Here is a 25,666-nt window from a genome sequence, read left to right on the forward strand (position 1 = left end):
ATAAAGGAGTTTGTGTTAAAACATGTTAAATCCCATTAAACACAAATACATTATTAGGGAATATAGAATTGTTTGGTTCAGACTGTTGACTCTTTTCCTACCAGTGTCTTAACAGACAAAATGAAAAGTTATGATGCAATCACATAAGTCACAAAATAGTTTATTAGTCAGCAGCAAAATCAAAACTATTTACAATGTGCAAAGTACAAACTGTGGTGGGCCTCTCCTACAGTGGAGGACTAAAAGTAAAACTATATACAACTACAGGTGCTGGTCATATAATTAGAATATCATGAAAAAAGTTGTTCATTATTTCAGTAATTCCATTCAAAAAGTGAAACTTGTATATTATACTCATTCATTACACAGAGACTGATATATTTCAAATGTTTATTTCTCTTAACTTTGATGATTATACCTGAATACTAACAAAAATCTCAAATTTGGTATCTCTGAAAATTAGAATATTGTAGAAAGGTTCAATATTGAAGACACCTCTAATCAGCTAATTAACTCAAAACACCTGCAAAGGCCTTTAAATGGTCTCTCAGCCTAGTTCTGTAGGCTACACAATCATGGGGAAGACTACTGACCTGACAGTTGTCCAAAAGACAAGCTTTTTCGTGATATTCTAATTATATGACCAGCACTTGTAAATCTCAAGTCTATGGGAGGTGGACTCGCTCACACTCGCCGGCTGCCCACTGCCTACCCAGCTACCCCAGCTGCCCCAGCACACCCAGGAATGACTGGTTGAAGGCAGTATTCTGGGCCAGCTTCATTCTCTCTTGCCTCGCTGAGGAGCAACCAGATGTTCTCATCATGCTGGGCATGACTCCACTCCTCCTCAGTCTGCATCTCCACAAGTACGCTAGGAAGGTCCAATTTTCTGTGGCCCCCTTTCCTCTTGCCTAGACCAAAGACAGAAAAGTGATCAGAGTCAGCTTTAATGGCCAAGTAAGTACACAATATACACAGAATTTGGTTTCGGCTGTTGGTGTCATCCTAGGAATATGGAAGAGAATAATAAAAAATAAACAATAGAAAGAGGAACAGGGAGGAAAAAGAAATAGTAGTAAAATAGAACACAATATAAACAGAAATGTACAGCTAGACTGGAATGTATGAACACATTAGCAAAATGGTAATTGCTATAAACACAGTAGTGGCGATTTTTGTGTACAGGGCACTGTAGTCCAAATGTCCAGGGTGAGTGGGGTCTCTGATGATGTTTTCTGCAGTCCGTACTATGGGCTGTAGTCTGTTTCTGTCCTGCTGTGTGGTTGATCCAGAGGTGCACAGGACAGATTGTATGACTGCAGTGTAGAACTGGATCAACAGCTCATGTGGCAGGCCATGTCTCCTCAGCTGTCGTAGGAAATACATCCTCTGCTGAGCCTTTTTCAGGAGGTCCTGAGAGATTGTAGTCCCCAGGAGCTGGAAGGACTCCACAGCTATGATGTGATGTGTTTAGCCACCCGTCCATCCATTTTCAATCATGATCATGTCTTTGATACTTTAATAAACTTCTGGCACTCTTCGCTTTAACCAAAGCACAAGCAGTAACTGCTCCACCACAAACAAAAACGACGTGGTGTGAACTTCATTTCATCCTGTGCACATTTTGGAGTTGCTAAGAAGAGCTGTGTTTTCTCATTTTTATGTATATTTTCATTCAGTTTCACAGCTACCTAGTGACTATAAGAAGAATGGTTGCAATACTACACCGCACCAGAACGTAAATTAATTAGAGTGACTTACTTGTTAAATCAATAGAAAATAAATGCAGCTGCATGTGTTCTGTTTATGTGTCACTGTAGCTACATGTAGCTTTCATCAGGCGTTCCTGAGCTGGCTGCTGCACAGTTTGCATTTACACCTGCCTCAATTCTTGGTCATTGGTCTCGTTGTTCTGATCATGCTTGCAGGCATTTACACCTGTAGTAATAATAATACGAAAATCAACCATGCTCTCTGTTTACCGTGTCTTACCGGTGATAAGACGGTGCTGTTGACAGGGTCGGTGTCGAAGCTGGTGCTGGAGAGGAGCTGCTGCTGGTGGTGGAGAGGAGACAGGGCAGCCGGGGGCTCCGCGACGGAGGTGGAGTAGGCTTCGCATGTGGAAAGGGATTCTTGAACAGAAATAAACACTCACTCTAAGTACAAGAAAAACACGGCATGCTGACTGAAGTATTAGCTTCTGAGAGCTAAACGTTAGAAACAGCAGCACGAAATACAAGCAGAGCACGGAGTTAGCGCCGATGGCTAACTAGCTATCTTATTGTCTGCTACAGGAGACAACGACGTTACTTTCTAAAAATACTTGTTTGCTTAAAAAAAGCTTGCCACCAATGGAATAAATGATGTATAAGTTTCTTGAAGTCACAAAACACTCACCGTCCTCGAACGTCTCCAATAATGCAGCAGCTGAGTCTCCCTCCTGTTGCTCGCCGGTGCGGTGCCAGTAAATAGCGTCCATTAAACCTCTTCCAACACCTCCTGGTTGACCCACGCCGGCCGTTGTGGTCCTGGGTGGACCGATAGTCACTTTTGAGCTTTTTCAGCTTCTCCCTACACTGCTTCTGTCCTCTTTATATACAGTCTACTGTATATGTGAGCGGCCATCCGCTCAGAGACCTCCTGATAAACTTTCTCCGTCCAGCTCTCTCTGTATTCTTTGGTCCGCCACCAAAGACAAAGTCTCGACCTCTTCATTCACCCACGGTACAGGTCTGGCTGTCACATTAAAATTATGAAGAACAGAGAGTTTCGTGAAGAGCAATGCACACCGTCGCTGTTTACAGTCATTTTTTAATGCAGGATTTTGTTTTCGTGCTGAAGTTGCTCTGTGTCGTCACTCCCTGCCCTATCAGTGGGCTGCACTATGTAAACGCCACATTATCGGCTCATCTCAGCTCGCTGGGAACCTCAGTCGAGAAGGTGCTGAAAATTAGTCCGTATGGAAACGCTCGCAAACAAAGATGAGACGAGCCGTACCGTGCCGAGTAGATGCTTGTGGAATCGCGGCTAAACAAAGACGAGCGGAGCCGTGCCGCGCCGAGTAGGTCCTAAAGGAAAAGCGCTCGACACTCCGAGCATCGCTGCAATTTGACAGGCTGGTAATCCACAAAGAACGTGATGTTCCAGAACTTCCCTCGGTATGCCAAACGCCCTGGTCCCTGTGTGTGCTCCTGTTGCACCCTGGTACCAGAAAACCGGCGGAGTACTTCCTCTAAATTTGCAGTCACTCTACGGTCAACATCTTGGTCGGAAAGTGCGGAAATAACTTCAACAACTTCAATAAATTCCTCTGCTTTACACGCTACATGCTCGCGGTCAGCAGGTCCTGCTTCCACATACTCTGCAAGGTCTAAAATATCTCTCACCAACTCTCTAGAAAGTTCACAGCGACTCTCCCTCTACACAGCCTCCATGTTTAGAAAGACTTCTACTTCCGGTTTCAAGGCAGACAAAAGCAGTGGATTAGACTTGATTCACGTTAGTCCCGCCCACGGACTTTGACGGGCGAGGTTGACAGATAAAATTAATTCATGATCCACTGCAACACAAGGACCATGAAATAATTAATTAAATCGTGAAATAATGAAATATGTTTTTTACTTAAAATAATTGTTATTTTAATAAATTAATGACATATTTAATAACACATTTATGTATTTAATTCCAATTTTAATTAATTAATGACATATTTAATTCCAATTTTAACTAATTAATGACATATTTAATTATTTAATGATATATTTATTTAATAACACATTTAAGTATTTAATTCCAATTTTAATTAATTAATGACATATTTAATTCCAATTTTAATTAATTAATGAAATATTTAATTCCAATTTTAATTAATTAATGACATATTTAATTAATTATTTAATGATGTATTTATTTATTTAATTTTGGCACTTTTAGTCCTCCATAAGTCAGATCAGTGAGGAAAGATAAATCTAAAAACCACTGGTGGTCCTCTAGCTTTCTATGGTAATCCACATGTTTTGAAAGCTTCAGGAAGTCCTTGATTTCAGGCAACAGCTCCGTAAATCTGGCCAAAAATGTACCTCTGCTTAACCACCTAACATCCGTGTGAAGCAGCAGGTCTGTGTGCTCCGCGTCATTCTCCTCCAAGTGAGCACGGAAAAGCCTTCTCTGCAGACTCCTGGCTCGAACTGAACACAGTCTTCATTGCAATATCCATCACTTCTTTCATATTTAAAATCTTTCCACACAACGCTTGCTGGTGAATTATACAATGATAATTCAGGATATCCGGGAAAGATTCACATTCTTTGCACAGTGCAATAAACCCACCGGTGCGGCCCATCATAGCAGGCGTCCCGTCAGTTGTGATGGAGATCAGCTTGAAGAGGGCAGTTTTGTCTCGCTAACAAAGCTCATGAAAGCATTAAAAACATCCTCACCTCTGGTGTGTCCTTTTAATGGTAAAATGGTGAGTAGCTCTTCCTTGGCACTCATATCTTCAAAAACCATCCTGATGAAAACACACAATTGAGCCACATCCACCACATCAGTCGACTCGTCAGACTGGAGGGAAAAACACTCGCAACCGTCAATATCCTTCTTCAGTTGCTCCTCCACATCCACATCCATTCCCTCACATCAGCTTGTAGTAGTAATGCAGGAGAGTTGCACTTCTTTAATGGCCTTCACGATCTCAGTTTTATTTTTAAAGTCGCCAAACAAGCTATCTGCTGCCTCAAGAAAAGCTTCCTTCACAATATCGCCGTCACCGAATGACTTCTTGTGTTTAGCAAGGACGTGACTGACGCGATAGGAAGCAATAGTTGCGGCCTTATATCACCCTGGGTCTTCGGTTTGGTGAACACTGACTGTCGTGCTGCGAGCTGCGCTTTCAAATCTCGCACTTTTGTGGCGCGCAAAGGCGTTTTTGTCGGGAAATCCCTCTCGTAGCTCCCGTGTACTGTTTTAAAGTGCCGCTCCAGATTGCCTTTCTTTGCCAACGCCACCGTCGCATTGCATATCAAACAAATAGGTTTTGAATGAGACTAAGCAAAAAAAGAATCATCCTCCCATTCAGGGTGAAAATGGTAGGTCTTAGCTCGTTTCCCTTCGGCAATGTTCACGTTTAGGAGTACGTGACCGCTCTGATGGCTAGCTGCTAGCTGCTAGCTGCTAGCTGCTAGCTGCTAGCTGCTAGCTGCTAGCTGCTAGCTGCTAGCTGCTAGCTGCTAGCTGCTAGCTGCTAGCTGCTAGCTGCTAGCTGCTAGCTGCTAGCAGCTAGCCATCAGAGCGGTCACGTACTCCTAAACGTGAACATTGCCGAAGGGAAACGAGCTAAGACCTACCATTTTCACCCTGAATGGGAGGATGATTCTTTTTTTGCCTTTTCACCTAACAGCTAGCTGTTAGGTGAACAGCTAGCTGCTAACAGCTAGCTGTTAGCAGCTAGCTGTTAGACAGATAAAATCAAAACAACACTGACAACAGACAGATAAAAACATACTTGGATGGTTCACGTTAACGTCGGCTAGCTGCTAGCTACTGTTGACAGCTGTCAACTTCTTGTCATGCATGTCGCGATACCATAGGTTAAACGTGCCCTACTTTTTTCTTTTTGTCCTTTTTTAAAATACTTTTTTTATGTGGAAGTGTTTGAGACTGATAGGGTGCGCAACAAAACATACAGTCACACATAAAAAAAACCCTTTATTTAAAAAAAAAAAAAAAAAAGTTTCCTACAACCCTCGCGGTCGACCAGTAGACCGCGATCGACTGGTTGGGCACTCCTGCTCTACATGATCTGTGTTAAAAATAGTTTATCAGTCATCGGCTACATGAAGGGTTGAATACAAATAAAGTTTAACTAATTCATTAAAATCCCCCCAAACTACTAAATGTAGTGAAAACTAATTAAATAATAACAGGTCCAAACTACTACATTTAGTAAGTTCAGCTACCAAACTAACAAATAACAGTAGGTACTATAAAAGAATAACACACACTGTTGACCAGCGTCTTTTAAGATTTCAACAGAGACTCTGATGTAAAGTTCCGTCACTAACTGCATTTACTGGCAACACTATAAAACAAACCAAGCAACAGTGAAAGCAACGAGCTGCATTTGAACTCTCCATACTACAGGAAAGCAGCTGAAACAGCCTACTGAGATCAGACCAAAACCAAATGAAGCACCAAATATTCAGCTCAAACCAGCGTGTCACCAAGTAGAAACCAGAAAATGAACATTTAGACAACTACAGATTCCTATAAATAGCTCAGTCATTCATTATTAACATATTTATGCAAATAAATATTGCTTTTTCTTGACAAACGTCCTGGTTTCCTCTCCCTGCTGCCACAACCAGGACGAGGTGATTACCGTCATCATTCTACTTGGCTGAGCGAATGATGATGTTACATTTTGGTGAAACCATAGAAAAGAAGTGATTTGACCTAAAAACAACAAATACTGGCTGGAAATGGTGAAGAGTGCTGATTTGGATTCTTTTTTTCTGCACAGGCAGCATGGCCAGTCAGAGATTCAAAGATCGATAGACATGCACAGATTCATTTAACCTAGAACGCTTTCTGTTCATCTGTTGATCACTCATGAAATAAAATGTAAAAAAAAATGCAAAATAATCGAACTTCTGTCTCTAGTACACACAAATGTATTAATTCAAAGACTATAAAAGAAAAGCAGCAAGTGTAAGGATCTAGTCTTAGTTTGTTGTGTCTCTGATTAACCTATTTACAGAATATATTCATTCCCACACACTCACATCTACTAATACACACTAAGGAGGCAAATATGACTATAAGAACAGTGTAAAAAAGGTATAAACAAAAGTCTGTGCAATATTTATGATGCAGGAAGCTAAGGAAGTTAAGTTCTGCTCATGTGTGCAAGACAAAAAATCCTCAAAGTGCACATAAAAATAGAAATATTAACCATTACAATTCACACAAATGGGTTCATGAAGAGCTGCTGCAACCAAATCCAAGCTGTTAAAGCCGTAAAATAAACAAGCCTACAATGCACCGTCCTTAAAAATACCATAAAACTGCATCTCAGTGAATCCATCAGTAAATTCCAGTAAACTATGTGTTCATTTACATCAGCAGCTTATCGCTTAAATTCCTCAGAAGAACCCGTCACTGTTAGTGTTTCAGAGCAGAACCAATCCATTAGTCAAGCATTTGATTCCTGCTAACGAGTCGATCGTTTCTGGTTAAAACGTGCCGAACGCTGAGCAGGAAGAGCATTGAGGTGCAGTAATTTACGGGGAAACGCCTTTGACAGTTCAGATGCTTTTCCAGTCACGTGACTCTCATCCCGGGGAAAAAAGTCAGTTTTCATCAAATATTTATGCACAGCAGGCCTGAAGCTCCACTATACAGGATTTTACATTCCTAGAAAACACTGAAACTGCTGCTAGAGAGCAAATAACAGTTTTATTCATTATCATTATCTGATTGCAGGCTGGAAGTCGGCCAGCGTTCCCATCAGCCCTGAAGGCGTTTCCAGTCACCCGCCTGCTGCTGCTGCTGCCCAGCCACGCCGAAAAATGTTGTTCTGAAGGAGTCCCAGGAGAATCCCAGAGGCTTCACCGACTCCCAAAAGAGAAATAAGGAGCAACTGCATTCCTATTTCATTTACTAAATGGCATCACAAAACGAGAGCAGAAACTGAAGCTTCATGCTCTCCCTTCCAGGGTATAAATCATCCAGATGAAGCTCCTCAGCTGTTTATCGGAGTTTTCCATTAAACCAACATACAGCAGGTAACATCCTACAAACAGCAGGTAAAATCCTACAAACAGCAGGTAAAATCCTCCAAACAGCAGGTAAAATCCTCCAAACAGCAGGTAAAATCCTACAAACAGCAGGTAAAATCCTACAAACAGCAGATAAAATCCTACAAACAGCAGGTAAAATCCTACAAACAGCAGATAAAATCCTACAAACAGCAGATAAAATCCTACAAACAGCAGGTAAAATCCTACAAACAGCAGATAAAATCCTACAAACAGCAGATAAAATCCTACAAACAGCAGATAAAATCCTACAAACAGCAGGTAAAATCCTACAAACAGCAGATAAAATCCTACAAACAGCAGATAAAATCCTACAAACAGCAGGTAAATCCTACAAACAGCAGGTAAAATCCTACAAACAGCAGGTAAAATCCTACAAACAGCAGATAAAATCCTACAAACAGCAGATAAAATCCTACAAACAGCAGGTAAAATCCTACAAACAGCAGGTAAAATCCTACAAACAGCAGGTAAATCCTACAAACAGCAGGTAAAATCCTACAAACAGCAGGTAAAATCCTACAAACAGCAGGTAAATCCTACAAACAGCAGGTAAAATCCTACAAACAGCAGGTAAAATCCTACAAACAGCAGGTAAAATCCTACAAACAGCAGGTAAAATCCTACAAACAGCAGGTAAAATCCTACAAACAGCAGGTAAAATCTTACAAACAGCAGGTAAATCCTACAAACACCAGGTAAAATCCTACCAACAGCACAGGTAAAATCCAATAAACAGCACAGGTAAAATTTTCCATGACTGTTGGATGTTGAGGACAGTATTCAGGCTGTCGGATGATTTTCAGAGATGAAGAAAGTTCAACCTGGCAGCACTTTCTCTGCTTCCATGTAGGTAAAGACATTCAGTTCTTCAGTGTTTCAGTCCAACCTGAGCTTTGCAAAGCAGAAACCAAACTACTACTAACCCCAACCCTAACACAGATTGCTGGTCCATTTAGAATTAGTCAAGCAATCAATAGTTTATGTCATTGAAAGGCTACAATATCCAAAATTCCCCATTTAAACGTGCTGCTTTTTTAAGAACGCTCCAAATGTAATGTCTTGGTTCCACTTAGCTGCTGCTCTGAAGCTTTCAGTGATTTTAAATAAATGGAGAATGAATTGTGAAGGTTCAAATTTCCATTTTTATGAGCACGTTGAGGATTGTATAGTTGATGGTGGATCATTTAGGCTGAAACATTTACAGCTGAAGCTTCATTACTGAAGCTCAAAACAGCAGCAAGGTTAATCAGAGCTGCAATATGTGGCAATACTTTACCTTTTAGTTACAATAATGAAAAATAAAATGTGAATTTAACACTCTCACACACACATATATATGCAAGTTGTGTTTTATTTTTGCAATATATATTTAGATTGCAAGATATAGAAAGAAACAGAATGCAGGATGGTCGATATTAAATCAGTCTGGGTCAAACTGAATACATTTCCCGTATTTCTTTAATTTATATGTGGGGTGTGGTCATTTTGTTTACTTATTTCTGTCATTTGAGTTGCACATATTGTTTTAGCAAAGCTTTCATGTTGCCTTCTCAGCCATACTTCCATAAAATATTCAGATTTAATGTCAATATAATTTATATGGCACTTAGGTACCCTCAAACTGTGACTTGGAGCTTTGCCTATGATGAATGAGTAATTATGAATAATTACTCTATAATCATATTTGCAGAAAATATAACAGGATCAGGAGTGATAAAGAGCAAAAAAACTTTCAAATGTGAGTGAAAATGTTAAAAATGGTAATAAAGGTGCATTGAACTGAGCTGCTGTGCAATCTGGGTATAAATCCTGCTTCAGCTACAGAAGAAGAAATCAGCCTAAAATAACATCTGAGGACCACAAACACAGAAATCTCTGCAGGATCCTTCAGGTGAATTCCATCAGTGATTGGTTCAACAAACTGCTGCTGCTTTAATCACAAAACACTAAATAATATAAAATCTACTCACTCAAAGTTACTTCAGGGCGCTTTCTCCTCCATCGCATCACACAGAACAAGTCCCGCTTCTCTGTGGATCCAGACCGTCGGAGCTCCTGCAGACCGCTACACCGGGATCCGTGCACGCTGCTCGGTCACCGCACTGACACCGACCCGCTCTGCTCCGTCTTTTTTTATCCTCCTTCCTCCCCTCGTGCTGTTTTGGGGTTTTTTATCGGAGGATCCCGGATTCACGACCTCGTTCCTTTGGTTTCTCCTTGGGAACTGTGCTGCCTTCAGGTGCTGCTCGTAAAACCGAGTCTCCCATTCTGAAACGTAGATCAGCTGACTTCTTTCTTTCGACCCAGGATGACAGTGATGCAATTTAAATAGCAACAAATGTGGAAAATGATGTTAAAAAGACGTTTTTGGGGGCTTAATATTAGTCATTCTTTATTTTTTGGCAACCCACTTCAACAATAAATGCATATTAACCCAAGAACAGAAGATGAAATGTCTACAGCAGCGTCCTATGACATAAAACGGTTCTGTGTGGCTCTGACATGGGCTTTTTTTATCCTTAAAATTAAACTGAAAGCACTAGGAAACCCTATGAGTAGGCCTATAGAGATGACAGATTATCTAATCAATGTTTTAAAAGCAAAAGTAAATAATTGATTTTAATAAAAACTAAAACATTAAAAACAAAAAGACACAAATACATTTTCCCAGTTTGCAACTACATCAAATTTTGTGGAATTTTTTTGTAGTTTATGACTCAGGATTCAGCATTATAAGAGATTATATGCATTTAAATACATTTACAGTATAAAGGAACATCATATTGTGGCTGAAATCAACATTTTTAGGCCTAAAAATAAAGGAAATTGCACCTGTTTTACTGTTTTCTATTTTTTTGTAAAATGGTGTGCGGGTGTATAAAAAATAACATTAAAATGCAGACAGAACTGACAATGCTGATGTGTTTCAGTGAATTGTGAAGTTGGGTTAGAGGGTGACGGACAGGAATTCACATATATATCCCTATTTATTGTCTTTATTTCAGTCAGTTTTCTTATTTGCAGTACTGTTTGTTCTTCATTGTTTATAGCATTTCTGTGATAGTCTATCTATGATGAGGGATTTTCTTACACTTTGATATTTCCTACTGCCAGTGAAGGCAGCACTAGCCATAAGACAGCCCTCTGTCTCTGCCTCTGATTGGTCCAGATGATAAAAGCTGCACCCCCCCCTCAGCCCATATGTCCCTCTGTGGCCCCGCTGAGGAGACAGAGATCCCAGATCCTGATTCTGACCTGATGTGTCGCTGCTCTGCCAGCTGATGGATCCTCTTCATCAACAACAAACCAGCACAAACCCCTGCAGACTGAGAAACACACCACCAGGTCAGATGAAACCAGCGAGGTTTAGAGGAAACAACACACACAATAAACACAATAAAATAAAATCTGAGACTGTGACGGGAAGTGGAAGCATGAATAAATATTCGGTTTAGTACCAGAGCACCCATTCCCTTCACTTTCTTAGGCCTTGTCCACACGTAGCCGGGTCACTCACAAAACGAAGATATTTTCTACGATTCGGCCTATCATCCACACGAAAACGCAGATTTACGTCATCAAAAACGATTCTTTTTAAAAACTCCGACCAAAGTGAAGATTTGCGAATTCTCCGTTTTATGCGTCTGCATGTGGACATCAGTAACCGGGGTTTTACGTTTTGAAACGTCACCGCCTGCGACAAAATATGTTCTTACGTCACATATGCGACCTGTGTTTACATTCGGTAACAGTATGGATGCTCTCACGAGGTTTTGGGCGCTGTTTCTTGTACAGGCGCTTTTTACTTGCTTGTTTTTACAAGCCCAGATACTGCTCCACATTCAACAACACAGGCGAAGGACGACGTTAAGGACGGTTATTCTCCACCACCTTGCTAGGATTTGGGGAACTACTGCCACCTAAAGGTCCGGCATGCTTATGAATGTGCTGAAAAACGCACTTATGCGGTTAGGTGTGGATGAAGTTTTTTTCTAAAAACGAGGTGGTGTGTACCTAAGTTTTTTCTAGACGGAGTGGACAGGATATTCGGTTTTACAAAAACCCGGCTACGTGTGGACAAGGCCAGAGACAGAGAGACAGAGAGAGAGAGATGACAGATACAGAGGAAGACAGACAGGTCAGAATAGACGCAGAAAAACAAGGAGGAAGAAAGAAAGAGGGAGAAGGAACAGGGGCAGGAGCAGAATCATAACACTATGTGCAATCATGAAAGATTTTTCTTTTACTTGTTTATTTAATGAGGTCAACATCTTACAGAGATTAAAATCGCATTATCAAGAGACATCTGACTAAGAAGGCAGCATTAATGCATTTGTCACAATCTATGCAGCATAAATGACTCAAAAACTGCGAAACACTACAAAAATGCACAGAATATATCCACATAAAATAAAAGCATTACAACTTTCACCACAAGTATTATTTTCCTGAAACATACAGATGAAATTTAAACCATATTATGCATATATAAAGAAGAAATATATGATCATTTATGTTGAGATGCTAATTTATTTTTATTTGAAGAAAAAAATACGTTAAAAGATGTTTTTGGGACATATTTACATATTAAGAATTTTAATTAAAAGTTATATTTTGCATATCTGGAATCCAAAAAAATTGGTTGCACATCTGATGTTCTTCTTCTGCTGATTCAGAAATAATTAGGAAGAAAGACTGTTAGCTGTGTGGTTTGAGAAAACATGAATCTGATTCTTTTCTGCATAAGGAAATTATTTCATATTACCAATGTTGTATAAAATGAACAAAAATCTAAAATATTCTGGTGTACAAGTCATCAGACATTAGAATGGTTGCTTCTTTCCCTCTCAAAAGACAGATTATGTATTTAATATTAAGTCTAATTTCTCTAGTTCATGGTTTGTCATTCATTTATATATTTTGTTGAAGGTATAAGAGTCTAAAAATGTGAATGTAAAAGTTACTCAAATAGATTTTTCTTTATTTCTGCACAATATTGGCTTCAAATGTGCCTTAAACCTCTGGCTGGGTTGTGTCTACATGCATAACACAATAACAAAAGCTTCCTTCATTTATTCTGTTATGCTGTCGGCCTGTAGCTGGGACAACATTTAACTGTAATAATCATAATAATAATCCTTGAGGCTGTTTACAGTCTAAAGGCTGAACATGTACTTCCCCCCTGCAGAGTTCTGCTGTCAATTCTTTCACCGCCACCTCTGGCTGGAAACCCGGGAACTGTGTGTTGTGGACAGTTGCTTGGAAACAGTAAAGCTCACCTCCCACAGTCTGGGGGCAACCCTTACAGTAACTGATATCACCAGAGGACAGCCTCTGTTTGCCTCCAGCCATGGAAACAGACCCATGCTGGCTTCTGTTCACATGGGAAACAGGATTCCTCTCCTTTCAGAATACATCTTGGTTGGTTTTCAGAGCCCTGTCAAGTTTAAAGAAGGACTATAGTAATAAAAATGAGGGGAAAAAATCTATTAAAATCATGAATATTGCAAAAAATACTGTTTCTGTCTAGGGATTGACTCATATGGGTTTTTCCAAGGTTGATATTGATGCTGATCATCACTGTTGATGACTAATATACATTAAATATAATGTTTTAATAGCATGTGAGAGCACAAAACCTGTCATTCATAACTAGGATTATTTATTAATAAAGGTGACTATAACTGAATATGTAGAATAGAAATAGGAGTGATTAAATTAGGAAACTCTCCTCTGTGTATGACTGAGATTGATCAGTTTGTTTCCTGCAGGTGCATCTGCTGTTCTTCTGTTTTTATTAATTATTCACTGTTCTGTCACTTTAATTGCCCACTAAGGTCCAGATCTTAAATCATTATTAATAATTGTTTTCCAGACTCTGTTTCAGGTTAATCTGTGGCTGTCTTCTAACTTAGCCGCTAGCCATTAGCATAGCCTTAGCCACTGTGAGACAAGCTAATTTCCTGGTTTGTGTTTCTTGTTCAGTTTTTGCTGCTTGGGAGACATTTCTGAGACCACAGAGTGATACAGACAAAGAGAGGAGGCTGCTTCAGACCTGAAGTATTTCATTTATCAATAAACTGTCAATAAGTTGCCAATACGATAATCGATAAAACTGCAAATATTAGTCATGATAATCGACCAGGCTAACAATCGTTCTATCCCCATTTCTGTCCCCCTCTGATGCTATTTGGTATTTTGGTTTACTATTATATCTTTATACTCTAAATGATCTCATTATCATCTTTCCACAAAAAGCCAGAGGTCAGAGGTTCCAGAGGTGGTTAGTCTAGATCCTTCTGTCTGTTCAGTACTGTTTCTGGTTCTCAGCCGTTGTTGTTGATTCTCCAAACCTGCCAGCCACCCTCCACCTCCACACCGTCCACACCAGGCCACTCTGCTGGGAGCATTTGGTGATAATGCACTTGTGTAATCTGGACATTCCACTTGTGTCAGATGTTGATCCTTTAATGTTTGAAGGCAGCGGAGCATATGGCCCAGCAAAGTGCAGGCGGGGCAGGAATTTAAGGCTTAGGAATCATTAACAGTTTAAAGAAAGGAAAAGAGATTATTTTCACTGCAACAAGGGTTGGCGGAGCTCAGAGGCCTGCAGCCTGCCGAGCGTGAAACTGCAGTCAGTAAGTGTTACCGCACCACTTCATTAGCCAGACCGTCAGGATCTCAGCTATTCTGGCTAATTCAGTAATTAGGTTTACAGCTCAGCCCAGCCATGCTGCTAATTAGTGTCAGTGTTTGAAACTCTAATATTTGCTGTGGACACCAATATTAATTTGGAGATTCTGTTTGCATCTTTGGAAAGGAATTTGATCAGTGGCCCAGAGGGAAAAAATGAGCAACAATAAAAGCAGCCATCAAAGTGAAATTATGATTAATTACAAGTAAAACATCCAATAAAACATCTGAAATGAAAACATAAACTAAAACACAACAAAGAAATGAGTATTAGATGCTAAACTTGGACTGTAACAACAGCCTAAAACACATAGGAGACTAGAATTCACAAGATAGCAACACGCAAAACACATGAACCAATAAATAATGCCACAATAAAACATATTTGTGGTAGTTTTCAAAAAAACTCACCAAGAAAGACTGCAATCAATAATTATTTTCATTTTTGATTATTCTGTTGATTATTTTTTGAACAATTGATTAGTTTTTGTCATATAACATGTCAGAAAATGGTCTGGGATGACATCCTTACACGTCCACGACCCAAATTCAGTTTACTGTCATAGATGAAGATGATTATGGATATATCATGAATATGTTTTTTCCCCATACTTCCCCCCCCGTTTAAAATCTGTTAAACTTCTGCCTAACATGGATTTGCTGTTACCATTTCCCAGGAGGCTCAGGCGCAGGAAATGAACAGGCAGGTTTAAATGCAAAAAGGAAGTTTATTTACAGAATCTCAAAAAGGGGGTTACAAGACGGAAACTTAGGTCTTCTACCAGATACTACAAACCGGAAATAACGTAAGCCCTCTGAAAATCTCCTGGCAACTAGAGGCGGGACGACTAAGTACAAAAACTCAAATACACTGACTCACGTTGGATATAACCCAGGCAAGAAAACTTCACGAATATAAGGAATGAAAATAGAAAAAGGTTTAACTTAAAGCGAGGCATCAACTAGGAAGCCTGAATGATAGTCAACAACCGAGACTAATTGGAAGATCGTTTCTCACCTAAAACTAACTCCAGGAGCAAAACCAAATTCAAAATCCTCAATTCACAAAAACACTAGATACTAGGTACTAAATCAGAACTCAATACTTAACTAGATTTGAGATTAAAGATTATTACTTGACTCGATTCAAAATTCAAGAACTGCTACTCTAGTAAACAAAGCTAAATTCAGATTTCTAGGACAGACTCGCGAATACAAAACAAGATGTTCGGACTGGGCTCATGACTGTAGCGGCAGGTGGATCTAGACGAGTGGTTTGAGTCAGGATGATGAATGGCGAGTTACTGCGACAGGTGAATGTGGAAGGACGCCAGAATGGAGAAAAACGGCACAGGTGAGTATTTCCAGAACGCTGAACGGAACAGGATACTGGAGGTGACGAAGAAACCAGGATGCATTGAAGCAGGTGGAACCGGGACTGAAACGAAGGAGGACAAACAGAGTTACCAGGAGAACGAGAACACGGAACTGTGGCAGGAGTAACATGCAGAACTCTGTACTGGCTGTGTCACGATCCAGTGCTGAGCGGTGAGTGGCGTCTGGTTATATTGTGGAGAGAGTGGAGCTTGACTGGCAAATCTCCACCTGCTCCTGCACCAGCTGATGATGATTGTCAATGAGAGACACCTGCCGCTGCAACTGCACTGCTGACAAACGTAAAAAGGAAAAAGAGGCGGAGAAAAGAGGGAGAGAGCACTATCTAGGCCTGGCAGCTACCAGCCTGACACTTGCCTTTTAAAAATCTATATCTTGCAGTACTTTTAGTGCATCACATATGTAAATCTGAAATAAAACTACTTGTTTACAGTGTCTGTCCTTTTGGCTTCACTGTGCAGCAAGCTGTTTGAGTAGTGGTGTTATTAGGCCCTTTTTTTCAAAAATAAAAATACTTTCAAAAATAGTATGCAAAGCCAGAGGAGGTGGGGGAAGAGTAATCTCCTTAACCCACTTTCAGGTTCTGACCAAACAACTCCTGATTATGACATTGTGAACTTTTTTTCCACTTCAGATAAATGAGCGATCAAAGAGTCACTTTTAAAGCTGCATTTAAATAATTTGTTATATAGTGATTTATCTCAGGTTGGCTCTGAGCTCTGTCAACATGTTTTAATTTCACTGTAAAAGTTCAGTCTGTTTGCTACAGTCAAACTATTTTCCGTCATCTCAAATCTGCGTTCCATATTTACTTGTAGAACACATCCTCTCTAATCTTTAGGTTACATAAATGTGGCAACAGAAGGCCTGGTATCTATGAAAATACATATTATTGTGTTATCATAAGTTGCTGTAATTAAATGAGTCATCATTAACCTAAACACAGATATAATTTAGTCATATTGTTTTTTATGGATTTGGGGTACTACGTTTTGGAATTCAAGGGATGAACATTTTCTTAATTAGTAGGATATGAGATATATTAATTTCATCTAGCCTGGTGATTTTCAAACATGTTTATCACATGGAAAAATTTTTAGGAAAACAATTAATTCCAAGGCACTCCTTGACATACGATAATATCTCTGTAAATGATAATAAATATGACTAATTCTAAGGTGCACAGTTTAAGAACCACTGGTCTGGCTCTCCTGCACTCACTGTTGTGTTAATGCAGAACATAGACGACACACAGAAGGAAAGCGGGATGACCTTTCTTTCCCAGTGTCTCAGGCTTTCTACTAATTTTACTTACTTTTACTTACTTTACAAATCCCCAGTGTTTGCAGATCCTAATGCCTTTGTGTGTGAATATTCAATATATTTCTTTTTTATTTGAACTAAATAATTACACAGTAAGTTAAATTTGCTTTATATCAGTATAAAAACTGACCAGTATCATGAATATCAAAATGTTGGTTACAACCACAGATTTTATGGTTAAAGAAAGAAACCATGTGACATTTGCTCTGAAGCTGCCCTGTCATTACAACATGTTGATTGACAAGCGTTAAATCAATCAGAAAGCGAGGCTGTCCGATTGACCAATCGCAACAAAGATGAGTTAGGAGGAGGCGGGATTAACGGAACTCTGACTTACTTGGTTCTCGGATAGAAAAGAGCAGAAAGTAAAGTTTAAACCTCATGAAAGCCCAGAATGAACGGGACAGCATACTCCAACTTTGACAACCAAGAACATGTCCTGAAGCTGGGAGAGACGTTTGAGAAACACCCTAAAAGTGCCTACCACACAGTGCGATGTGAGTTTTCAATCATTTGGTCCCGTCTGGTAGCTAACAGTAGCATGCTAGTTAGCTTGTTAGCTCAAACTCCGGAGGTTTGACATGTCCGGTGGCTTCTCCATCCACCTCGGCAGTTCTTTTGTGCGCCTCTGTTCCTGGCACGCTTTGGTAAAATTGTAGTTTTTATGTTTATAAGTTAGTTAACTTTCTACTGTTGTGAGTAATTGATGCTTGAAGCTATGAAAATGTTAGCATCTGTTAGCACTGCGTTGGCCTGCGCACTATCCCCACCTGCTGGTGCCGGTGAAGAACTGCAGTACAACAGGACAGCCATGTGATTTGGAATATTTATCATTATTGACTATTTAATGTGTTTGAATGTGTGTAAGTGCTTAATTTTCTTGCTTTCTTTTGCCACAGATGATTTCAAACCAGCATCCATTGATACGACCTGTGAAGGGGAGCTTGAAGTGGGCAAAGGAGAGCAAGTTACGATTACTTTACCCAATTTAGAGGTTAGCATTTGCTGGTCCAGGGCTTCCAAATCAGGGTTTCTGCAGGGCATTAAAAAACATTAATAGTCATTTAATTGATTTTGTGAAAATTAAGGCCTTAAATGGCATTAAAAATCATTAAATTTGATTCTCAGTGGCATTAAAAATTATTTCTGCAGTTTTAAAGAAAAATATTTGATAATAATAATATGTAATTATAGACTGCAATTCGTCAGATATGTGCATCTGCGTAAACATGCCAAAGCATTGCGATAATTGTTCTGGGCGGTCGGGTACAATTGCCAAAAACTGCATGTTTGGAAAGTGGCCTGCAGGCTGGACCAGGTGGAGGAGAGCTGAGAAATGAGGAAACGCAAATTCCAGAAAAAATGGCTAGAAAACGGGTGGTTTCCAGATTCAGAAATGGTGAAATGTAGGGACAGTTTTCATATAAAAATCATCTTTTACAAAAAAGCAAACCTGTGTAATTTGTTGAGTTCACGGTCGTGGCATTAAAATTTTTACTGTCTAGCATTAAAATGGTGTTAAAAGCATTAAATTTGACTGACTGATTTCTGCAGAAACCCTGCAAATATGTGTTTACAAATGTCAATAAAGAGTATTTTAAAGCCATATTTGTGTTCAAAACCTCAGCTTCACACTGAAGTCTGATGATGTTTTTATTTATTAGATGTTTTGATCCTGATGGGTGGTTTCCATTAAGAAGCTTTTTTTAAACTTTAAATATTTTTAATTCATCAACTTTTCAGACTGTATTTTAGGGCTGAATAATGAATAGATTTAAAACCAAATTTGCTATTTGAAACAAGGATGAAATTGAGGATATAGGTGGTGTGGTTGTTAGATAATTTTGTTTTATTTATTTAAAACTATTTTTTTTTTTATGTTTCCCAATTGTCAGTATAAATCTTGTAGTTCAAGCATTGTCTAATGACTACCTTCTAACTATTGTCTAACAGACTAACTAACTTAACTCTAACTTCAGCCCCTTGTCGTCAGTTCAGACCACACCTTGTGCAGATTTGGAGCAGGTATAAATACAGGGTTTGAACTGTACTATTAGTGGTTTTAGATACTCACACCTTTCCCTTTCACCTTTGTGATGTGTCTTTTAAAGGTCTGATGAAGTGAGATTCTGTCACGTGTTTTGAATTTACAACACAGTGAATATTGAAAGGAAGCTTTAAACATTGAATTATAATATCTGTCAGAAAAATTGCCATTAAATATTTTCTCCAAGTTGTTTCGTCATTCTGTAAAGTAAGAAAACCAAAACTTTGTACCTGAGATGAGAAGCCAAACAGTCAAAAAATCTGTAAGGAAAGGGACTCAGAATATATCAAAATACTGTCTACAGCTCTGCTTGTGTTTCCTTTATTTCTTCATAGGGTTCCAGTGCTCCAGTCACCGTCTTCAAGGGATCCAAGAGGCCTTATATGAAGGAGTGCATCCTCATCGTGAACCATGATACAGGAGAGTACAGACTGGAAAAGCTCAACAGCAATATAGCTGTGAAGAAAACCAGGTGGCTGGAAAATTAACATTTACATTCCTGACTGTCCGTAGAAGTGTCAGTGTAAATCCATTTGATTTAATGGATAGTTTTGCCATATAAACCTTTGTGGAGATGCCATAAGTTAAAAAATTGCAGCTTCAAACATGTTTTTAAAACCTGAGTGAGGTGGAGAAATCAATAATTCCAAAAAAGATAAGAACAGCAGCGATAAAGGGAGTTTAAAGAAACATGCACTGGTTCACATTTAACATGCTGAAATTTCAAGAAGGTGCTTTTACACCTGTGCAGCATAATGAAAGAAAAATTCCACGTCGTCGTCTGTCCTGTTCGTGTGCATTTCCAGGGCTGAGGGAAGCAGTAAGATTTATTCTCGCCTGGAGCAGCAGACCAGTCGCCTGAGCCAGCAGATGAGGACCAGCAGCGGCAGCAGTAGCAAGACCTCCACCAGCTCCAAGAGCTCCCCTCCCAAAGAGAAAACCTCCCCAGCATCCCCCATGGACGACATTGAGAGAGGTAACGACATGTGAAGCAAAAATGTTTTTAATTATATCGGCTTTAATGAGCATCTACATCATGGTTTTAGCAGGACTTTAACGCCTTAATTTCAACTGATTAATTGCAGAAAAAAATAAGGCATTTAATCGCACCTTTCTCAGTTCCCTGATTTCTGTCCCACCGGTAACTCTGAACAGTCCAGCCCAGTAGGTGGCGCTAATGAACCTAAGATCTGTTTTCCAGCCATGAAGAGATGTGCAGGACGTACTGTAGTGAATCTGTCCTTTTTATTAGTTCAGCAACAGCTGGTTTAGACGTTTGATGAAAGTTTCACAATGCGTCGTACCTCCTCTCTCAGCTCCTCGTTTGCATAAAATAGAAATAAACTATTTTATGTAAATGAGCTATGGGGCGCCACAGCACAATTTTAAACACAGACAATGAATGGATGCAAGAAGTTGACGGATGCTGTGGACACAACAGTCCTGGTACCAGCTAACGGTGTAGCCATCCCATAATAGACCGATTTAGAAGACACTGAAAGTGTTTGAGTTTACAAAAAGTCTTAAAATGTTGAATATAATGGCACTTTGAGTTTGCAGTAATCTGTGATTGTAGTAGACGGATGAAAAACGCAGATAAATAGAAATAAAGCAAACATTTTTGTTGTTTCAGTTCACGTACATGTCAGTCCATCCATTCAGTCTCAACCAACATTTATTTGGATTAATCGCATTTAGATTAATTACTTTTTTAAAAATCACATCCTACCACTAGTTTTTATTGAATGTTTCAGCATCTGAATCTGAATGGACACTGCACACTTCCACCTTAAATTTTGGACCATTGTCGCGCACTTCTTTGTTAAATTTTGGACAGTTGTTGCACAGTTCCTCCTTTAATTCAGGCATATGGGTTCTGTAAAGCGTCTTGAGACAATTTGACCTGTAATTTGTGCTATATAAATAAAATTGAATTGAATTAATTTTAGACAATTGTTGCTCACTTCCTCCTTAAATTTTGGACAGTTGTCACACACATCCTCCTTTAATTTTGGGCTGTTGCACAATTACTCCTTAAATTTTAGAAAGTTGTTGCACAGTTCCTCCTTAAATTCTGGACAGTTGTCACACAGTTCGTCCTTCAGTGTTGGACAGTTGTCACACAGTTCGTCCTTCAGTGTTGGACAGTTGTTGACCACTTCCTCTTCCTGTGTTTGTGTTCCAGAGCTGATGGCCGAGGCCCGGGTCATGGACGAGATGAGCAGCGGCGACAGCTCCTCAGACTCCAACAGCTCGTCGTCCTCCAGCAGCGACAGCTCCAGCAGTGATTCAGAAGACGACCAGACTCCTGCTCCTCCATCAGCACCGATAAACCCCAGCATGCCCATCATCACCACCAGCAGCCACCAGGAGGCTGGAGGACTCATGAACACCCTCAGTGAGTAGAACATTAATTTATCTGTTTGAACACTCCATATTTCATTTTTTTTTTTTTTACAAAGAAGTTCATGCTATTTTGTGTTTTATTGTTGTTTTTTTTTGCATTCCTTGTGATTATTTGGCATTATTTATACAGTTGCACTATTTGCACATTTACAAGACTTGAAATTCCTCATTCACTGTATATTTTTATTGTTAGTATTTCACATTTTATGTGCATTTCTCAATTTAGTACAATTTTCATTTAGAGTATATTTTACACTTTATTGTGCAGTTTGTATCTGTGTATTTTTCTATTAGATTTTAGATTTTCTGTTGTGATAGTGGTCACTTGACTCTCTGTGCTTGCTACTGTAATGACAGAATTTTCCCTTTATGATTCATAAAGTATTTTTATTTACGTTACATATATTTGCTGCTATGTCAGAGATGTTGTCAGGAAAGTGCCAAGAATTGTGTTTCACTATTACTCAACACTTTTTAGTCAGAAACAACAATGTTTAGTCAGCTCTTTGTACATTAAGTTGTGGAAGAATCCCACAGAAAGAGATTATTGTGATATTTAAGGCCCCAGCTTTAATTAAGAACACTGCAGCTGTGTTTTGATCCTGAGGAGTGGTTTTCATTAACTAATTTTGCCTTATTTCATCTTTTTTCCCGTAATTTTTCTGCTTTTTAGGCTGTAAATTATGGCTGAACAGTTAATGAAATTCAAGTCAATATCGCAATTAAGAGGAAAGCAGCACCAAGGCTGTTTTATAGTTTCACTAGTACATATCACTGTAATCTCCTGTCAGACCAAATAAACAACGTTTAGTTCAATCTTTGGGCTTAAAGTGTTTTAAAATGACGCTATCTTCAACTCATCCAACTTCAATTTGATAATTCTACCAGAAGATTTTTGGTTTGTAAACACAGGCACCACAGGAGCAAAAGTCTACAGTCAGTTAGTCTAACAGAAGTCTTTAAAAGTCTTTTTTTCCATCTGCTTGTGTTGCAGAGAGTGACCTCCAGCTGAGTGAGTCCGGCAGTGAAAGCGACTGAACATCGGTGGATTTTCAGTAAAGGAGCCTCAACATATCCACAATTCTGCTCACAGATATTAACGTGTTGCTTCTCTGCTGACAGAACGTCAAATTTTACGTCCCATTTATTGCTTTTTGTGTGTGAGAGACGCCTTAGTTCAGACATGATGTTGGTGTCAGGGAAACTATCTAATGATCTCACTGGGTGCTTTATTGTGGTTGAACTGACCAAGGAAAAGTGAGTGGCAGAATGAAGATGGATGTTTCTGCCCGTCAATCAGTCGTCTTAAACCACTGCTGTCTGCATTTCAGCTTAACTTTAGTCGTGCCTTAGATCAGATATTAGCTGTGAGCTTAAGGGTCTTAAAGTCTGAATTAGTTTACAAATCTGAATTAGAGGCACAAATCTGTCATAACAGAAATGAAGCATTATTAGGATGAGCCAAACTGATACGACAGAATCTTCTGCTTTTGTCTTGATAGACACAAAAAGTTCTTGTAAACTTCATCACTAAGCCTGTTGCTTTGGATTCTTTAAACTCAACTGCAGGGCAACAGAATATTTTGATTTAATTTAATGCTGCATTAATTACATTATTTTATTTTTGGCCACTTTGAGGGCAACAAGACAAGCTGAAATGTTACACTGATATGTTATTACCATAGAAATTACAGAAGTAGTTAGAAAAAGAAATCGCATATCAAAGTTCAGTGTTTGTTTTTGCTCTGTTTTGGTCTCCACCAGCCTCTGAAAAATACTTCTGGCGTCCTCATGTTTGCAGATAGTTCATATCTTCATCTGTCTGATGTTTTGTGCAGAAAAGAACTTCCTGCTGAGACTAGAAACGGATTTGGTGAGAGCAGAGTTGGTGGGCCAGAAGACCAAAACTGCAAAAACTCTTTAAAAAAAAAAAAAAAAAAGAGGAGGTGGGTGATGGTTCCCTGTAGCTTCACACCTTCTCCAGACCCACTGCACCGAGTCATTTATTCATCGCTAGTTTAAAGATGCAGCTTTGCATCTTTTTGTAAGACGTCTCCAAAGCGTCGCATATCATTTTAATTTCTATAAATGGGTTAGTTGTGCACTAGTACTCAGTTAGGGTCTTGCTTTGTAGCTTTAAACCTGCAATACTTGAATCTAATTATTTTTATTTCCAAATTTTCCTCGACCAACAGTGAATTGCTTATATTTTTATATATATTTTAATAATAAGCAAATCAGAAGTGCAGCTTGGTATGAGCTGCACAAACAACCCAGATGCATAGAAACTGCACCTCAGCATGAGTTTTTTTTTGTTGTTTGCCTCAGCCAGATGTTATGCAGGACTTCCTGTTGTTTTGTGTCTGCTGAGCTGTCTGAAAATACAGGAAGCTGCTGTTCATGTTCCAGCATTTCTTTGGCATCCCTACTGACTGATAGTGAGATAAATGAAAGTTAATTATGTGTTTAGCCTTTCTGAAGACGCTGAACCCAGAGGATCGTTTGTAAAGTCTTGGAGAGTCATTTCTTTATAGTAAAAATAAAGATTTTAATTGTTTCTTGAGCTTATCTCTCAGTTTCTATTTGGATTTTTAATGTGATTAATACATATCACAATATAAAAATGGTGCTGCTCAGGTCTTGGTGAAAACTAGCATGATGCTGCCACATAGAGGCAGTGAGTGAGGAACCCTTTAACACCCAAGGATCATACAGGCTGCCTGGAATTTTTATTTGGGCTGTAAAAGAGTCAGAAATCATACTATGAGTGATTACTTTTAGCCTTGTTTTTTCAGAACAATCTAAACTTTCAATATCTGGCAATATGTGACAAACAGAGTTTAGACAATGGAACAATAGTTTAAAGTGGAATAAAAAAACTGACTTGGATTTTTCAGGATCTTTCTAAATTAGGAACTAAAGTTGAACATGAATAAAATATTCGACTACAAAAATGTAAAATATGAACTATAATATTTACAAAAATTTTTATTTTATAATATTTGTAAAAAGGGAGTGGTGGCTTCCATGGAATTTTGTGATGGACGTTGTTGCACGTGGTTCCTTTGACGCTCTGTAATAGCCCGTAAAGTGCATCTTCTCTTCTTTCAGGAACCGTTTGAATTTTCTCTCAAGCGCAATTGATTGAGGAGTTATGGTAATTTAAGGAGCGCTCGTAAAATGGGAGCGGCGCCACTTCTGTGGGATTTAAAGGGTTCAAAAGAAAATCTAATCCACTCATGGTGTCCTGAAGTCCTGTCTTTATCTCGTATTTATTTTATCAAAGAAAAGGAAAAGTATGTTAACCCTCGTGTCGTCCACGGGGCAAGATTGACCCGTTTTAAAGTTTGAAAATGTGGAAAAAAAAAAAAATCACATTGAAACATCTGATGTGCACATTTTCAACGTTTTTGGGAAATCTTTGAACATTTTTTGGTGGAAAAAAAATGTTAAAAATGTTTCTTAAAATCATTTGCAAAAAAATCGATATTTTTGTGAATGTTCTGAAAGAAAATATTAGATGTTTTACTCATATATCTGTAATCACTTTAGATATTTTTAGGATTTGTTTTGGAAGATTTTTAGTCATTTTTGAAAATATTTACAAGAATTCTCTTGACATCTTTGGGTGATTTTTTTTAAAATAAAACTTTTAGAGAATTATTGGAATTTTCTTCCTGAAGGTTTTGCAAATTTTCAGAAATTTGGATAAATTTTTTGCAGAATTTTAGGATTTTTTCCGAGCAAAGGAAACAATATTTTTTGGTGCCTGTAAATGAGGACAACAGGAGGGTGAAGATCGATGAGGTGTTCTTTTTCCAGCTCAAGTCCTGTGAGATCTGCACTCCAAGGACCTTGATGTTGTCCACTCTCTGCACTGTGCAGCTGCTGATGCTGAGGGGAGCATCCTCAGGTTGTGACCTCCAGGAACAATGATCCACTACATGGTCTACTTTACTCTCTACATGGTTCTACTCCCTCT

At 39.0% G+C, this 25,666-nt stretch overlaps 2 protein-coding genes across 3 annotated transcripts in view; one reads left to right on the forward strand and one right to left on the reverse strand.

The window, feature by feature from the left end:
* The window catches only part of si:dkey-91i10.2 (uncharacterized protein LOC555224 homolog), an 80,903-nt gene extending 70,865 nt beyond the window's left edge, over window positions 1-10,038 (reverse strand). For both annotated transcript variants that reach the window (XM_055015099.1, XM_023269582.3), the window contains exon 1: window positions 9,791-10,038. The gene's annotated coding sequence lies outside the window, so the exon portion shown is untranslated. The remainder of the gene's footprint in view (window positions 1-9,790) is intronic.
* Window positions 10,039-17,542: 7,504 nt separating this feature from the next.
* Window positions 17,543-24,247, forward strand: eaf2 (ELL associated factor 2). Its single transcript, XM_023269586.3, has 6 exons — window positions 17,543-17,728; window positions 18,131-18,225; window positions 19,614-19,750; window positions 20,085-20,254; window positions 21,464-21,676; window positions 22,679-24,247. The coding sequence occupies exons 1-6, from the start codon at window positions 17,626-17,628 to the stop codon at window positions 22,720-22,722; spliced, it is 762 nt and encodes a 253-aa protein (XP_023125354.1). The 5' UTR covers window positions 17,543-17,625; the 3' UTR covers window positions 22,723-24,247.
* Window positions 24,248-25,666: the final 1,419 nt, after the last annotated feature.

This window comes from Amphiprion ocellaris, chromosome 11 (assembly GCF_022539595.1).
Source record: "Amphiprion ocellaris isolate individual 3 ecotype Okinawa chromosome 11, ASM2253959v1, whole genome shotgun sequence".
NCBI lineage: Eukaryota > Metazoa > Chordata > Actinopteri > Pomacentridae > Amphiprion > Amphiprion ocellaris.

Excerpts from the sequence above, each read along its gene's own strand:
- eaf2 (XM_023269586.3), top strand. The coding sequence starts at position 17,626 with ATGAACGGGACAGCATACTCCAACTTTGACAACCAAGAACATGTCCTG. Across the intron at positions 17,729-18,130 it reads TGCCTACCACACAGTGCGAT|ATGATTTCAAACCAGCATCC; the intron begins GTGAGTTTTCAA and ends CTTTTGCCACAG. Across the intron at positions 18,226-19,613 it reads TTACTTTACCCAATTTAGAG|GGTTCCAGTGCTCCAGTCAC; the intron begins GTTAGCATTTGC and ends ATTTCTTCATAG.